The sequence below is a fragment of the Babylonia areolata genome, chromosome 11, assembly GCF_041734735.1.
Source record: "Babylonia areolata isolate BAREFJ2019XMU chromosome 11, ASM4173473v1, whole genome shotgun sequence".
Taxonomy (NCBI): Eukaryota; Metazoa; Mollusca; class Gastropoda; order Neogastropoda; family Buccinidae; genus Babylonia; species Babylonia areolata.
This window is the reverse complement of record NC_134886.1, coordinates 32,158,361-32,171,890: the sequence shown is the minus strand read 5'-3', so window position 1 is coordinate 32,171,890 and position 13,530 is coordinate 32,158,361. Positions and strand designations below refer to the sequence as shown.

The 13,530-nt window shown below is 43.0% G+C and overlaps 1 protein-coding gene across 4 annotated transcripts in view; it reads right to left on the bottom strand.

Annotated features, from left to right (window-relative positions):
- The window catches only part of LOC143287659 (arf-GAP with coiled-coil, ANK repeat and PH domain-containing protein 2-like), a 108,444-nt gene that overhangs the window by 25,034 nt on the left and 69,880 nt on the right, over positions 1-13,530 (bottom strand). For all 4 annotated transcript variants that reach the window (XM_076595813.1, XM_076595814.1, XM_076595816.1 and 1 more), the window contains 6 exons: positions 10,224-10,330; positions 9,230-9,382; positions 8,161-8,272; positions 6,001-6,101; positions 3,295-3,445; positions 668-807 (listed from right to left, as the gene is read on the bottom strand). In XM_076595813.1, coding sequence (XP_076451928.1) covers positions 668-807; positions 3,295-3,445; positions 6,001-6,101; positions 8,161-8,272; positions 9,230-9,382; positions 10,224-10,330 — 764 coding nt within the window. The remainder of the gene's footprint in view (positions 1-667; positions 808-3,294; positions 3,446-6,000; positions 6,102-8,160; positions 8,273-9,229; positions 9,383-10,223; positions 10,331-13,530) is intronic.

The following is a 13,530-nucleotide window of genomic DNA, read 5'->3' as shown; positions in this document are numbered from 1 at the left end:
CCTGTGGACTGCCGATACTGGAATTGTAACAGATGAACCTGACTGTGGCTGTGTATGGGAAACTCGAAATGAATGGCTTGGGAGAAATGCCACTGCAATGGTACAAAAGATGGGAAAGCAAAAACAAAACAAGAGAGGCAAGGCCTTCAAGGCTCACTTGTGATAAATTACGTCCCCTAGCATTAATTACAGAGTAATTTCCCTTTTTTACCATCTGCACCAAAACGTTTGCAAAATAAAGAAATATTCCATGCTTAGCAAATGAAGTTCCTGTTTGAACAAAAAATGATAATAATGATTCCTCTTGTTGTTGTGTCAGAATAAGAGGTCAAAGTGCCAAGTTTAGAGAATACAAAAAATATAAATATAACAGTAAATGCAGTTTGCATATAATTAGGCTTCTTTTTTTTATTTTTTTTGTGCCCACCCCAGAGGTGCAATATTGTTTTAAATAAGATGACTGGAAAGAACTGAATTTTTCCTATTTTTATGCCAAATTTGGTGTCAAAGTATTTGCAGAGAAAATGTCAATGTTAAAGTTTACCACGGACACACAGACACACACACACACAGACAACCGAACGCCGGGTTAAAACATAGACTCACTTTGTTTACACAAGTGAGTCAAAAACAAGAACAAAAATATAAGAGGGTGGCGAGAACTGACCGGGTGCTGGTGGGGGTCGCGCGGGTGGCGATGGTCTCGTCCACGTTGGCCTCATAAAACTTGTTGACCACGTCGTTGCCCAGCTCCAGCATCACCTTGACCAGCTCTGGCTCCCAGGTGTCCAGTGTGATGGAACGCACCTGGCCACCACAACAACTGAATTGTATCCAATTGCGTTGTATTGCCTTGTAGTGTAGTGTAGTGTAGTATGGTGCAGTGCAGTGTAGTGTACTGTACTGCACAGTAGTGTACTGTATTACTTTTTGAGCCTACAAATTTCTCCATGTGAAACTCAGGTTGCTCTCCCAAAGAAAAATGCATAGCTACATCGCAGCGCCACAAACATATTTTTCTTTCCTTCTGCATGTTTTCCTATGAAAGTGGAATTTTTCTACATAATATTTTGCTTTGGACAACTTCTTGGTTGCCATGAACTCTTTTATGTGTGTTAAGTGCATGCTACACAAGGGACCTTGGTTTATCGTCTCATCCGAGTGACTAATGTCCAGACCACCAGAAAATATTGGGGAGTGTGGGATTCCATCAAGTACGCTCCGATTCTCTCACTTCCAAGGCACAGGCTTTACCATCAGGCCATCACTCCAGCTGGAAGGTAAGCGTTGGAATGTAGTCACCGCACAGCTCTCCTGGTGTGGAGTGATGGCGTAGAAGTAACGCGTCCAGCTAGGGCGAGGAAATCTGAGCGCGCTGGTTCGAATCACAGCTCAGCTGCCGATATTTTCTCCGCCTCCACTAGACCTTGAGTGGTGGTCTGGACGCTAGTCATTCGGATCAGACAATAAACCGAGGTCCCATGTGCAGCATGCGCTTAGTGCACGTAAAAGAACCCACGGCAACAAAAGGGTTGTTCCTGGCAAAATTCTGTAGAAAAATCCACTTTGATAGGAAAAACAAATAAAACTGCACGCAGGAAAAAATACAAAAAAAAATGGGTGGTGCTGTAGTATAGCGACGCGCTCTCCCGGGGGAGAGCAGCCCAAATTTCACATAGAGAAATCTGTGGTGATAAAAAAAAAAAAAAAATTTTTTAAATCAGAAGTGGCAGAAAAATACAGTGCAAAACTTGAGCCATCACCTCTCCATTCCTAAAATAAGACAACCTGAGCAGAGCGAGCACAGCACCATCTGCCCTCCACCCAAAATCACCTGCACTCTGCACCAATCTCAACACGGACATAAAACAATAAAGAATAAAAAACAAACAAAAAAACCCCACCACCTTTGACCTTTTTCAATGTTTGGAAACATGCACTCAACACTCGTAGAAGAACCCACGGCAAGAAGTAACTTGTCCCTGGCAAAATTTGTAGTAAACTTCACTCTGATAATATATATGTGCGCTGACTGAATGAAACAGGGAATGAATGATAAGTCATTAACTCACTTGGGATGGCAAGTTTTCTCCCTCGCTTTTCCCCACAGACGGCCCATTTGTAAGGGAAAAAAATTACAAAAAATACAAAATACAGAGTAAGAAAATGAAACTTTCAGAACTCATTTATTACGTGTTGGGCTATTACATAAAAAAATTTAAAAAATCAAATTTTTCATCTTATTTTTACAGTTTTGCCATTATGTAGAAAATAATGCCAATTTTTCAGCCCATGCTAGCTTTCTGCACTTAATTCAATTTCTTGTTCATCATCATCCACCTCTTCGATGTCTGACCCTTCAGTTTGTAGCATTTCAAGTACTTTGGCAACACTAAAACATTGCCATCGCTGCCTTGTTCGCTCCGCAACATTTTGAGAAGAACCTGCTTCAGACGCCACTTTGCTATCAGGCTGGCAAGCGAGCAGGCGACCGGTCAGTGACTTTGTCAGCGTGTGTGCGAGACAGGCCACACATTACAGGCTGACCAATCATACCATTTGGTTGTGGAGTTACCAAGAATAGCGCACTCTGCTTGGCTAATCACAAAATCATGTGTACAGCGTGTGATGGATTTTTTCTGGGGGGAAAATGCTATTCCATTCCGTCGTCTGAATCCGAATACATTTTATGTAGGAATGCTCATGCATTCCGTCGTCCGTAGAGTTAAATCCAGTGGAAGTAGCTTTAATCCAAGTAGTAGCCACTGTGCAAATGGCTGTGTTTGAAAAGCGCTGAGAGCTTGCTCTCTGACTGAAGATAAGTGCCATATAGTATCAATAATATTAATGGTATTTGATCTTGTGCATGTGTAAACACATAAAGGGGGTTCAAGCACTGAATGTCTGCTGTTAGTTCATAGAACAGCACCCCCAACCCACAATCCAACAGGAGCTGTCCCCTACTTTAGACTGGTAAACACCAAAGCTGTCCCCTACCCTAGACTTGTGAACCCCAAAGCTATCCCCTACCTTAGACTTGTAAACACCAAAGCTGTCCCCTACCTTAGACATGTGAACCTGAAAGCTGCCCCCTACCTTAGACTTGTGAACCCCAAAGCTGTCCCCTACCTTAGACTTGTGAACCCCAAAGCTGTCCCCTACCTTAGACTTGTGAACCCCAAAGCTATCCCCTACCTTAGACTTACGAACCCCAAAGCTGTCCCCTACCTTAGACTTGTGAACCCCAAAGCTATCCCCTACCTTAGACTTGTGAACCCCAAAGCTGTCCCCTACCTTAGACTTGTGAACCCCAAAGCTGCGATGGATGCCGGAGCACTCGATGCACAGTGTGATTCCCAGGTTGATGCTGGACCAGCGAGGGTCGGGTGTCCCACAGTCACAGCACTGGGAGTTCCCTGGCACCGCTAACAGCTGCTCCATCCGTCTGTCCACAATGCAACAGGATGGGGATGATAAATAATGACAGTTGTGGCACTGCTCACAGCTGCTCCATCCGTCTGTGTACATCACAACAGGGTGGGTATGATAAATAATGACAGTTGTGGCACTGCTAACAGCTGCTCCATCCGTCTGTGTACATTTCAACAGGGTGGGTATGATAAATAATGACAGTTGTGGTACTGCTAACAGCTGCTCCATCCGTCTGTTTACATTTCAACAGGATGGGGATGATAAATAATGACAGTTGTGGCACTGCTAACAGCTGCTCCATCCGTCTGTGTACATTTCAACAGGGTGGGTATGATAAATAATGACAGTTGTGGTACCGCTAACAGCTGCTCCATCCGTCTGTTTACATATCAACAGGATGGGGTTGATAAATAATGACAGTTGTGGCACTGCTAACAGCTGCTCCATCCGTCTGTGTACAATGCAACAGGATGGATATGATAAATAATGACAGTTGTGGTACCGCTAACAGCTGCTCCATCCGTCTGTGTACATTTCAACAGGATGGGGATAATAAATAATGACAGTTGTGGTACCGCTAACAGCTGCTCCATCCGTCTGTGTACATTTCAACAGGATGGGGATGATAAATAATGACAGTTGTGGCACTGCTAACAGCTGCTCCATCCGTCTGTTCACACCACAACAGGATGGGTATGATAAATAATGACAGCAGTGTTGACAGCCATATTGATGATGATGATGGTGATGATGACGATGACAGGATGAGCCACTCCAGTCACAGCACTGTGAGTTCCACAGCACTGCTACCAGCTGTTAGCTGTTCATATTGTGATGATAATGATCACAGTGCTGATGATGATACTGATGGTGATCATGATGAAAAGGCTAACCTCTCTCAATCAAAATGAGAATTCCTCATTACTGTCAGCAACTGCTTCATAGCTCTGTTCACATCATCACAGGACAATCATAATGATCATAGTGCTGGTAATGATACTGATGATTATGATCATAAGGTTGGCAAATTTATACAGAAATGAGAGTTCCCCAGTACTACCAGCGACTGCTCTTTATGTCTACTGACACTGTAATGATAATTATGATAAAGAGAGGCAAGTCCTTCAACACTGACATGTAACACCCCCTTCATCCAACACATGAATTTTGGAATGGAAAAGAAAAATGGACACTGCAAAGCCAGCTGTCATCAACAGGAAATAGTTTAAACATACACTGTTTTGACTCTATCTCCAACCCAGACTTTTGAAAAAGTTTGTATTTTGTCACACCTCATTAAAAGTTCAAGGTTTGATGAAAACTGGATAAAAAAAAAACCCAAACCCTCCCCCCCAAAAAAAACCCCCCAAGCTCTGCCAGGCAGTTTTGCCCACATTATGCAATGTTGTGACCCTGACCTTTGACCCCCCCTGACCTTGACTGACACTGGATGTGAGCTCTATCAAACCCTTTTATTCTGCCAACAGATGATCATCACCTTTGACCTATCATGTTGGTTGCCATGTCATCACTAATGTCATGACTGGAAAGGTCTTGTTCACAGCCACTCTGCTGTGTCTGATTCCTGGGGGCTATACCGCTTGTGACCCCAGGCAAAATGTCCAAGCTGAGTTTTACCACCCACCCACCAACCCACATACACACACACACACACACAACTGAGACTAGGTAATGACATAGACTCACTTTGTTTACACATATAATGCAAGTCAATGCTGATGATGGTGATGATGATGATGACAATGACGGCCAGCGGGTTGGAAGCTCTATCGTCAGAGCACTGAGAGTTCCCCAGCAATACCTGCACCTGCTCCACAACAATGATAATCATGATGATGATGATGATGATGGGCTGCTTTTGACAGTGGAGAGGTCAATGATAATATTTAACTTTAGACGTCATCAGGGTGCCATAAAACCACCCAAAAACACTTCTAAGTCTCCAATTCCAGAAATATCAACAAAGAACTAAGAAATGTTTAATTGCCGAGGGCCATTAGAACTGGGGGGTGTGAATATGCACCAAGGGCAAACTTCTTGAATACTATCATGTTCACTTCGTATGGTCAACACTGCTTTGCCAAAAGTCAAATGATTTATACATAAATGCTGCTTGTGTTTTCACCAAATATTCACTTGAGTTTGGCATTACCCTAATCTCTAAAGTTTTTATATCTGGGGCAAGTCAAAAGACAGTGGATTTGAATTTCAAAGCAGATTTTGCAAAATGGACAGACCTCATTTGTTTTCATTCTGAAATTCATGAAACAGCCATTCAGTGGTGATATTCCTACCCTGAACCTTGTAAATAATATTTTTCTGACATGTACGTTTGGAATTTGTCATAGATATGCACTTACAGACAACTCAAGACTAAACTGGGAGTAAATATAGTAGAATTTGTGGTTATTGGGAAATGCCTGCCAGTCTTGGGTAAACCAATCAATAAGTCATTGTCTAAATCCAGTAATGTATGTAACATTGTATATCAGTGGGTGCACTTAAAGATAAGATTGCTGCATGGCAGAAAGCAGCCCACAGTCTTACAGTTTGGATTTGTTCTTGGCCTCTGTCTTGGGTGTGCCCCCAGAGGCCTCTGACACTGTGGATGGTGTGGAGCTGGAGGAGCTCTCCCCTCTGTCCTCGTCCTGTACAACACACAACAAGAATGAGGAATAGATAGATAGGTAAACAGATAGGTAGGTAGATAGACAGATAGATGGGTGGATGGATGGATGGATTGATGCAGAGATGGATAGATAGACAGACAGATAGACAGACAGAAAGGTAGATAGATTTGACAGGATAGATGGATAAACAGAAAGAGATAGATAGATGGATAGATATACAGATGGATGGATGGCTAGCTAGCTACCTAGATAGACAGACAGACAGAGATAGATGGATGGATGAATGGATTGATAGACAGACAGATAGACTGGTAGACTGCTATCCAAAGAGACGAACAGAGATATACATAGACACACAGTCATACAGACAGATGGACATGAAAGGAAAAGGGGAGACAGACAGAAAGACTGGGAGATAATTTCACAGAGACAGAAAGAAACCCTGAGAGAAGAAAAGAAAACATGGACTGAGTCCGTTACCCCCCATAACCACCCCCCTTTTTCTCAAACAGGAACACGACAAGAACAAGAATGTCGTGGGTGAAAACCCTCTGGTAGCTGTGAAATAGGAATATGACATGTTGGGATGGTGACAATATACTGGATTTAGTTTACCTATTAAAGGTTTTTTTGTTGTTTTTTTTTTATTGTTGTGTTTCCATGTCAAATAAGCTCTTGTTTAGTGATGGGCTGGGCCTAGTCTTTCAAAGAAGCAAATAAACTGAGATCTCAAAGGCAATGCAAACATAAAAATCAATAACAAACAACCCCCAAGCCTTCCCAAACCACCACCACCATGGAAATAAAAGAGCAGTCTGAGATAAAAGCCTTTGGTAGGTAGACAAAAAAAGAAAAAAGAAAAATAAGTGAGGTTCAATTTACCAGCCACTAACACAAGTGGAATGATCTGGACTAACGACTGAGAGGACAAGGGTTTGAAACCCACCGTATGACTGCTAATTATTTTTGGCCAGGAACTGCCTAGTGTTGAGTGCGCTATGGGCTCAAATGGGAAGACCAGGACCACACAGTCAAGTGCCTTTCATGCTCTCATGGTGACCTCAGTTTCAATTACCCCTCCACTTCCACACCTGTGGTGAGTTTCTGTCAAGGTCTGAGGCATCAGAAGATTCATGGGAAATGTGACTAGAGGAATGTGCTGATGGCATCTCTTCCCTCAGGATGCTCACTAAGTGTAGCACTGCAATTAAGTGATAGTTGTCATCAGTCTGGGGCTTAGTAGAAGGTGTCCTGTGTGAAATTTGGCAGCAATGCAGGATCTCCTCTGGTGTGTGGCTGTATGGCAATCTAACATCAGCAGTTCACTGTGGGCTGCCAGCACTGGGACAGCGGCTAACGGTCCTGGATATTTTGTTGTGTATGGGGCATTCAGAACAAGCGAAGTGAGTAACCCCACAAATACGGCACAGACAGCAGGGCAGCATGAAAAAGAATCCCCAAAACATCCTCAATGTCACAAGAAGAAAAATTCAGCAATGACATAGAACGTAAAAAAAAGGGCCCAGCACAAGACAATACACATGGTGTGTGCAGTTCCCATCAAGTGACAGCCCTGGCTCCTGCACAGTCAGCCAAAAGAACCAACTGTGCCTGCAAAACAGAACACCACAACACACTGGCTGTTCCTGCAAAGCATGGAGCAAAGAAGGGTGTGCAGTGACTGCTGAAAGAACTCACATGGCTCAAAGCTCAGCATACATCACAGACTGACATGAGCTTACAGGTGGACCAACAGCAAAGTGAGAGCTGCATGGTTTCTCCTCTGCAATGGGAAATCATTTACAGCTTAGTCTTTTCTGAAGGACTATGACTCTCAAACTTGGAGGCAAGTTTGCACTGGGTCTTAGTGCTGAAGCCTTGGGGGCTAGTTGGCCTTTGCGGATCGCCCCAACGCTGACAGTCCTAAGCCCACTCGGCCGAGAGAGTGGGGATTTTGAGCAAAACACTCTCCACCATAATCAAACTCGCCCAGACAGTCAGGACGGCAACTGCCTCCTCTGCTGTTCTGATGGTCGTAGTCAGACATGACTGACGATCACACACACACACGACTCACGTGGCTGTCCTGTCCGTGCAGAGTGTCCCTGTAGGCCTTGTTGATGCAGGCCACCAGCATGCTGGTCCATGCCTGGCACTCCTCCTCAGAGTCCGCCTGCAGGGTGTGACTCCTGCCACACAACAAGGGGAGTGTGTCAAACATGGTGCACATCATTTCACAGGGTGTCAAACACGGTGCACATCATTTCACAGGGTGTCAAACATGGTGCACATCATTTCACAGGGTGTCAAACATGGTGCACATCATTTCACATGTGTCAAACATGGTACAAATAATTTCTCAAGTCAGATTAATAAAGATATCTTGTAATGATGCACTAACATCATGATGAATCAAATGTAGCACAAATCATTTCCAGCCGGATAAATATTAATGTGTTGTAATGATGTATTACTATGTACATTAATTCATTATTAATCTTTTTTTGTTGAAACATGGCACAAGCCACTGTCATTTCCAGACTGATCAAGAATTAAGTATTGTAATGATGTAATAAAAACATTATAAATTAAGCACAAATCATTTTCAACCCGATCAATAAAGAGGAGTTGTAATGATAATATAACATTATCATGTATATCAACTCAAGAATATGAACTCATTTGGTTGAAACATGGCACAAGCCATTGTCATTTCCAGACTGATCGATAAAGATGTATTGTAATGATGTAATAACATCATTATGAATCAAACATGGCACAAATCATTCCTCAAGTAAAATTAATGAAGATATATTGTAATGACGTAATAACGTTATCATGCATATTAACTCATTTTCATGAATATCAACTCATTTTGTTGAAACATGGCACCAGACCGATTAATAAAGATGTAAATGCAATGATGTAATGTTATCATGAACATTAAACTCATTATGTTGGCTTTAACTGTTGTTGTGTCAGTGAATATCTAATTACACTTTTTATGACAAATAAAAGTTATTCTGATTTCCATAAAAAAACAACAACAAAAAACAACCTATTCTTGACTGACTCAATAACCAGCATATTCAAAAACATACTAACAAAACAAAATAGCCACCTCAAAATACACATAAAACACCCACCTGGCCGGAGACACGACCTCGAAGCAGAAGCGTCGACTGTCATCCATGCTGGGTCGGATGGTGCAGAGACGCAGGTCTTCCTCCATGATGGTCAGTGAGTCTTTGGATCGCTTCCTGTACACCAGCTGGCTGTTCTGAATGGTGAACCAGCGTCTGAAACATCACCACAACACAACGGTGAGCCGCATTCACCAAGACCTTGGAAACCAGTCCTGTGTGCAGCATGTACTTAGCGCATGTAAATGGACCCATGGCAACCAGAAGGTTGCCCCTGGCAAAATTCTGTGGAAAAATCCATATTGATAGTAAAACAAATACACTTGCAGACAGAAAAGGCTGGTGCTGCACTGTGGCTGCATGCTGTCCTTGGGAAGAACAGTCCAAATTTCACACAGAAAATCTGTTCTAACAAAAAGAACAAAAAAACTAATACAACACAATACAATAACTCACTGGTGAACCAAAGTCTGAAACATTACTGTTACACAATGGCTAAACAACGTCTGGAGCAGTCACTAATCATCTGAAGCATCAACATAACACAGTTCTCATAATAAATTCAACATCTCAATCACCAATATTTTCAAATGGGTGTGATTTATTGAAAGAGTTATGCACATATCTCTCTTGAGTAGAATCCATATGGTCCTCCAACAAAACCTCCATACAGCCAGCTCTCCTATAAAATAAAAGATACCCTTCTAAAAGTGACCCATGAATGGACTAGGCAGCTCCCTCATTCATCATGCAAAAGGGACATTGCTGCTTTCATCATTTATCAAAGGAAAAAAAAAAAAAAAAAAAAAAAAAAAAAAAAGAAGAAAGAAAAAGAGGCACTGTCAGGGTTTTGAAGTTCTTTATTCAGAAAGGCCACAGAAGATGTATCTATGTGTCTCCTTCATTCAGCAGCTAAGTTCCTGAGGATTGATTTATCTGCTGTCCACAAGCCATGCCAGCCATGCCGTGCCACACCACACTACGCCCCCAGACTCACCTGACCCACTGGCGGAAGGCGTTGCTGGTCCGTTTGAACAGGTAGCCCTCCATCATCAAAGGGCCTTCCTTCCCACTGCTCACCTCTGACGGTGGACTGGCGTCCAGCTGCAACACACACACACTCCTCCTTATGAAACCAGATTAACATGACCAATTATGAACAGATAGACATGAAGACAGACAAACCGACACAGACTGCCAGACAGAGACACACTGAAGACTCACGCATTCCTCCTCAAGAAATCAGATCAACATAACCAACTTTAGACAGAGACTTAAATACACTCAGACAAACAAAGCGAGATAAAGACAGAGACAGACAGATATGTAGATACAGACAGACACACTGAAGATATAAGATAACTGAAGACAGACAGAAGAAATACTGGTAGACAGACTGAAGACAGACAAACAGGCAGAACGGTAGAAAAATTGGATGGATAGATGAACAGATTCATTGAAGATTTTTCAGAATTTTCACACTTCCTCTACTTCTCCTCTGCAAGAAAATTCTTACTCCAGCAGTCTTGGAATGCTTTCTCTTTTTTTCAGTCTGAAGATGACAAAATGGTTCTGCAGAAAGTTTGTTCAGGAAACTCCTTTCTACGTACTCAAGACCTTGTAACACATGGGAACTTAACAAGTGGTCAAACTTTTCTGCCCCCCAATCCTCCCTCCACCTCCCCCTGCCCGCCCCTCTCTTTTTTTTTTTTTATATGACACTCTTTGATTGTGTATGATTCTATCCTGTCTAGTGCATGCTGAGCATTTCCACATGTCTAGTGCATGCTGAGTATTTTCACAAAAGTATTAAAGAAAAATGAAAGAGAGAGAGAGAGAGAGAGACAGAAAGAGAAAGAGAAAGAGAGAGAGAATGAATGAGAGAGTAAGTCACTGTGTGTGTGCATGCGCGCGTGCGCGCTCATGAGTTTGAGTACGTGTGTGCACGTGTGCATGGGTAGGAGTGTGCGTGTGCGTGCGTGTGTGTCTGCATGTGTCTGTGTGTGAGCATGCACGTGTGCACATAAATCTGTGTGTGTATATCTGGCTGCATGCACACGCATGCATGTGTTTATTATGCAAACTCACACAAACCTCTGAGGAGAGAAAGAAGGGAGTGAGGCAGAGACCGGAAAGCGAGACTGACAGCACTGGGAGCCATCTGAAAATAAAGTGCCCCACAACTTGTTTTTTAAGCCTGAGGGATGGTGTAAGAAAGAGGGGAAGGAGGGCCCCTGAGGAATGGGGAAGGAAAGAGGGGAAGGGGGTGGGGGTGGGGGTGGGGGGCTGAGGAAGGGGGACCCTGGGGGGTGAGGTGAGAGGAGAAGGGGGACGCCTGAAGAAGGGGGTCAGAGGGAAAGGGGGTGGGGTGGGAGTGGATGACACAGCTAAGGGAGCAAGACAGGATCTATCCATGGCACTGGTGAAGGCCTGAAATGAATGAGTCATTGTCTGCCACTGCACTCTGACACTCTGCTGACTGGTGCCGCCCTGACAGTGACACTGGGATCACTTGGTCATGCCCTCCACACACCCTTCTTTCCCACAATGGAATCAGCAAAATTCAGACACTGGAGAGACACCAGAAGGATGTCAGTAAAAGAGGGCACAGTGAAGCAGTGTTCTGACCACCTTATGTGCTGTGTGCTGTGGGCGCACCAAAGTCTGAGAAATAAACACATCGGTTGTTTCCGCTGACAATGATCTGAACAGCAGTGTGCATGCTACTGTACCTTTGACACCCCCTCCCCCTTGCCACTCTATAAAAATAGCACTTCAAAACATAATTGTGTGTCCTAAGACAATGGCAATGTCCCCTTTCTTGTGGACATGACACTCTTTGGGGCAGTGTTGTCACCTGTTTTGCATTAGTGAGCCTTTGTTGGTTCAATGGTGAACTTTTTATGCTTCCAAGGTCAGCTGTAACCAGTTTTGTGTTCATGATTCATACATACCTAGTTCTGGTAAGAGCTATCTGTTGGACAGTCTCATTTTGATTTAAATTCATTGTTTTTACTCATTAATTTTCATACAGATGTGCGCACGCGCGCGCACACACACACACACTTTCTCTCTCTGATATACTATGGTCTTGCAGTCCTGTTTTCTTTTTTCTGCCAATGGTGACCCAAAGCCCCAGGACCATTTTGGACAGGATTCCTTGATCAGTGTGAGACTTCACATTTTACCCAAAGACTTTATATTCCAACTGTGATCACACTGCCAAATAACTTCTTCTTGGCAAATCCGTCTTTGGAACACTATAATAACTTCTCTGAGGCTGGGCATAACCCAAGAAACTACAGCTATTTCGAAGTCACGAGGAGTTCCAAGAACTCCAAGGCCACACTGTGACACTCCCATCCCTATTCTGATATATATAATTAGCTAAGGACAAAACCAAACCTTTATCAGCCATATAAAATATGCACTCTACAAAACCAAACCTTTATCAGCCATATAAAATATGCACTCTATTACCCCTGGAAACGGAGTATGGCTGCCTCCCACCCATTAATAAACACTCATCAACTTCAGAAAAATTTGAATACAAAACAAAACATAAATGAGCATAAATCTCATTCTTACCCATTCATACATATTCTATCACATTTGGAAACTGTGATTAAAAAAAAAAATATATATATATATAGCTGCTGCCCATTCATATTTATGCACTCATGAACAAAACACACATATATATATTATATATAGAGAGGTGGTTCTCATACAAAGGCATTTGTTAATTCTAACAGACTGCAACTTTAAATGCTCATGGCCATCACATTCTTCACTGTTCCAGATCTTGGGTTCGAACTGAATTAAATGGTTTTTGTAACGCAAACATTTTACTGCTTCCATCTTTCCCCTCAAAAAAGAAGAAAAAAACCTTCTCAGAAGCCACACATACATTACAATTAATTTCTTCCCTTTGCACTCCCATCAGGTCTCCATCTTCCTTCCCTCCCCACCCTCCGGGGAAGAGAAAATGCCAGGGAGGGGGGTGGGGTGTGGGTGAAGGAAGCAGCAGCCTATGGCTCTGACAATGCTGACACATGTCTGCCAAAATGCCAGCACTTCCAAGTCCCTGGCAGTCTTCAGACAGGTAATCCCTCCTGCTCCTATTTCCTTGGCCCAGATCCGTACTTTCAGCGGCAAAGCTCTTTATCACCATTTACTAGGCTTTCTCTCTCCCTCTTTCTGTTTGTGCGTCAGTCTGAGTCTGTTTATGGGGGAGCACATTAGTGTGCATATGTATGACTGTGGATGTGTGTGCAACGTTTGACTACTTGTATATGTGTGCC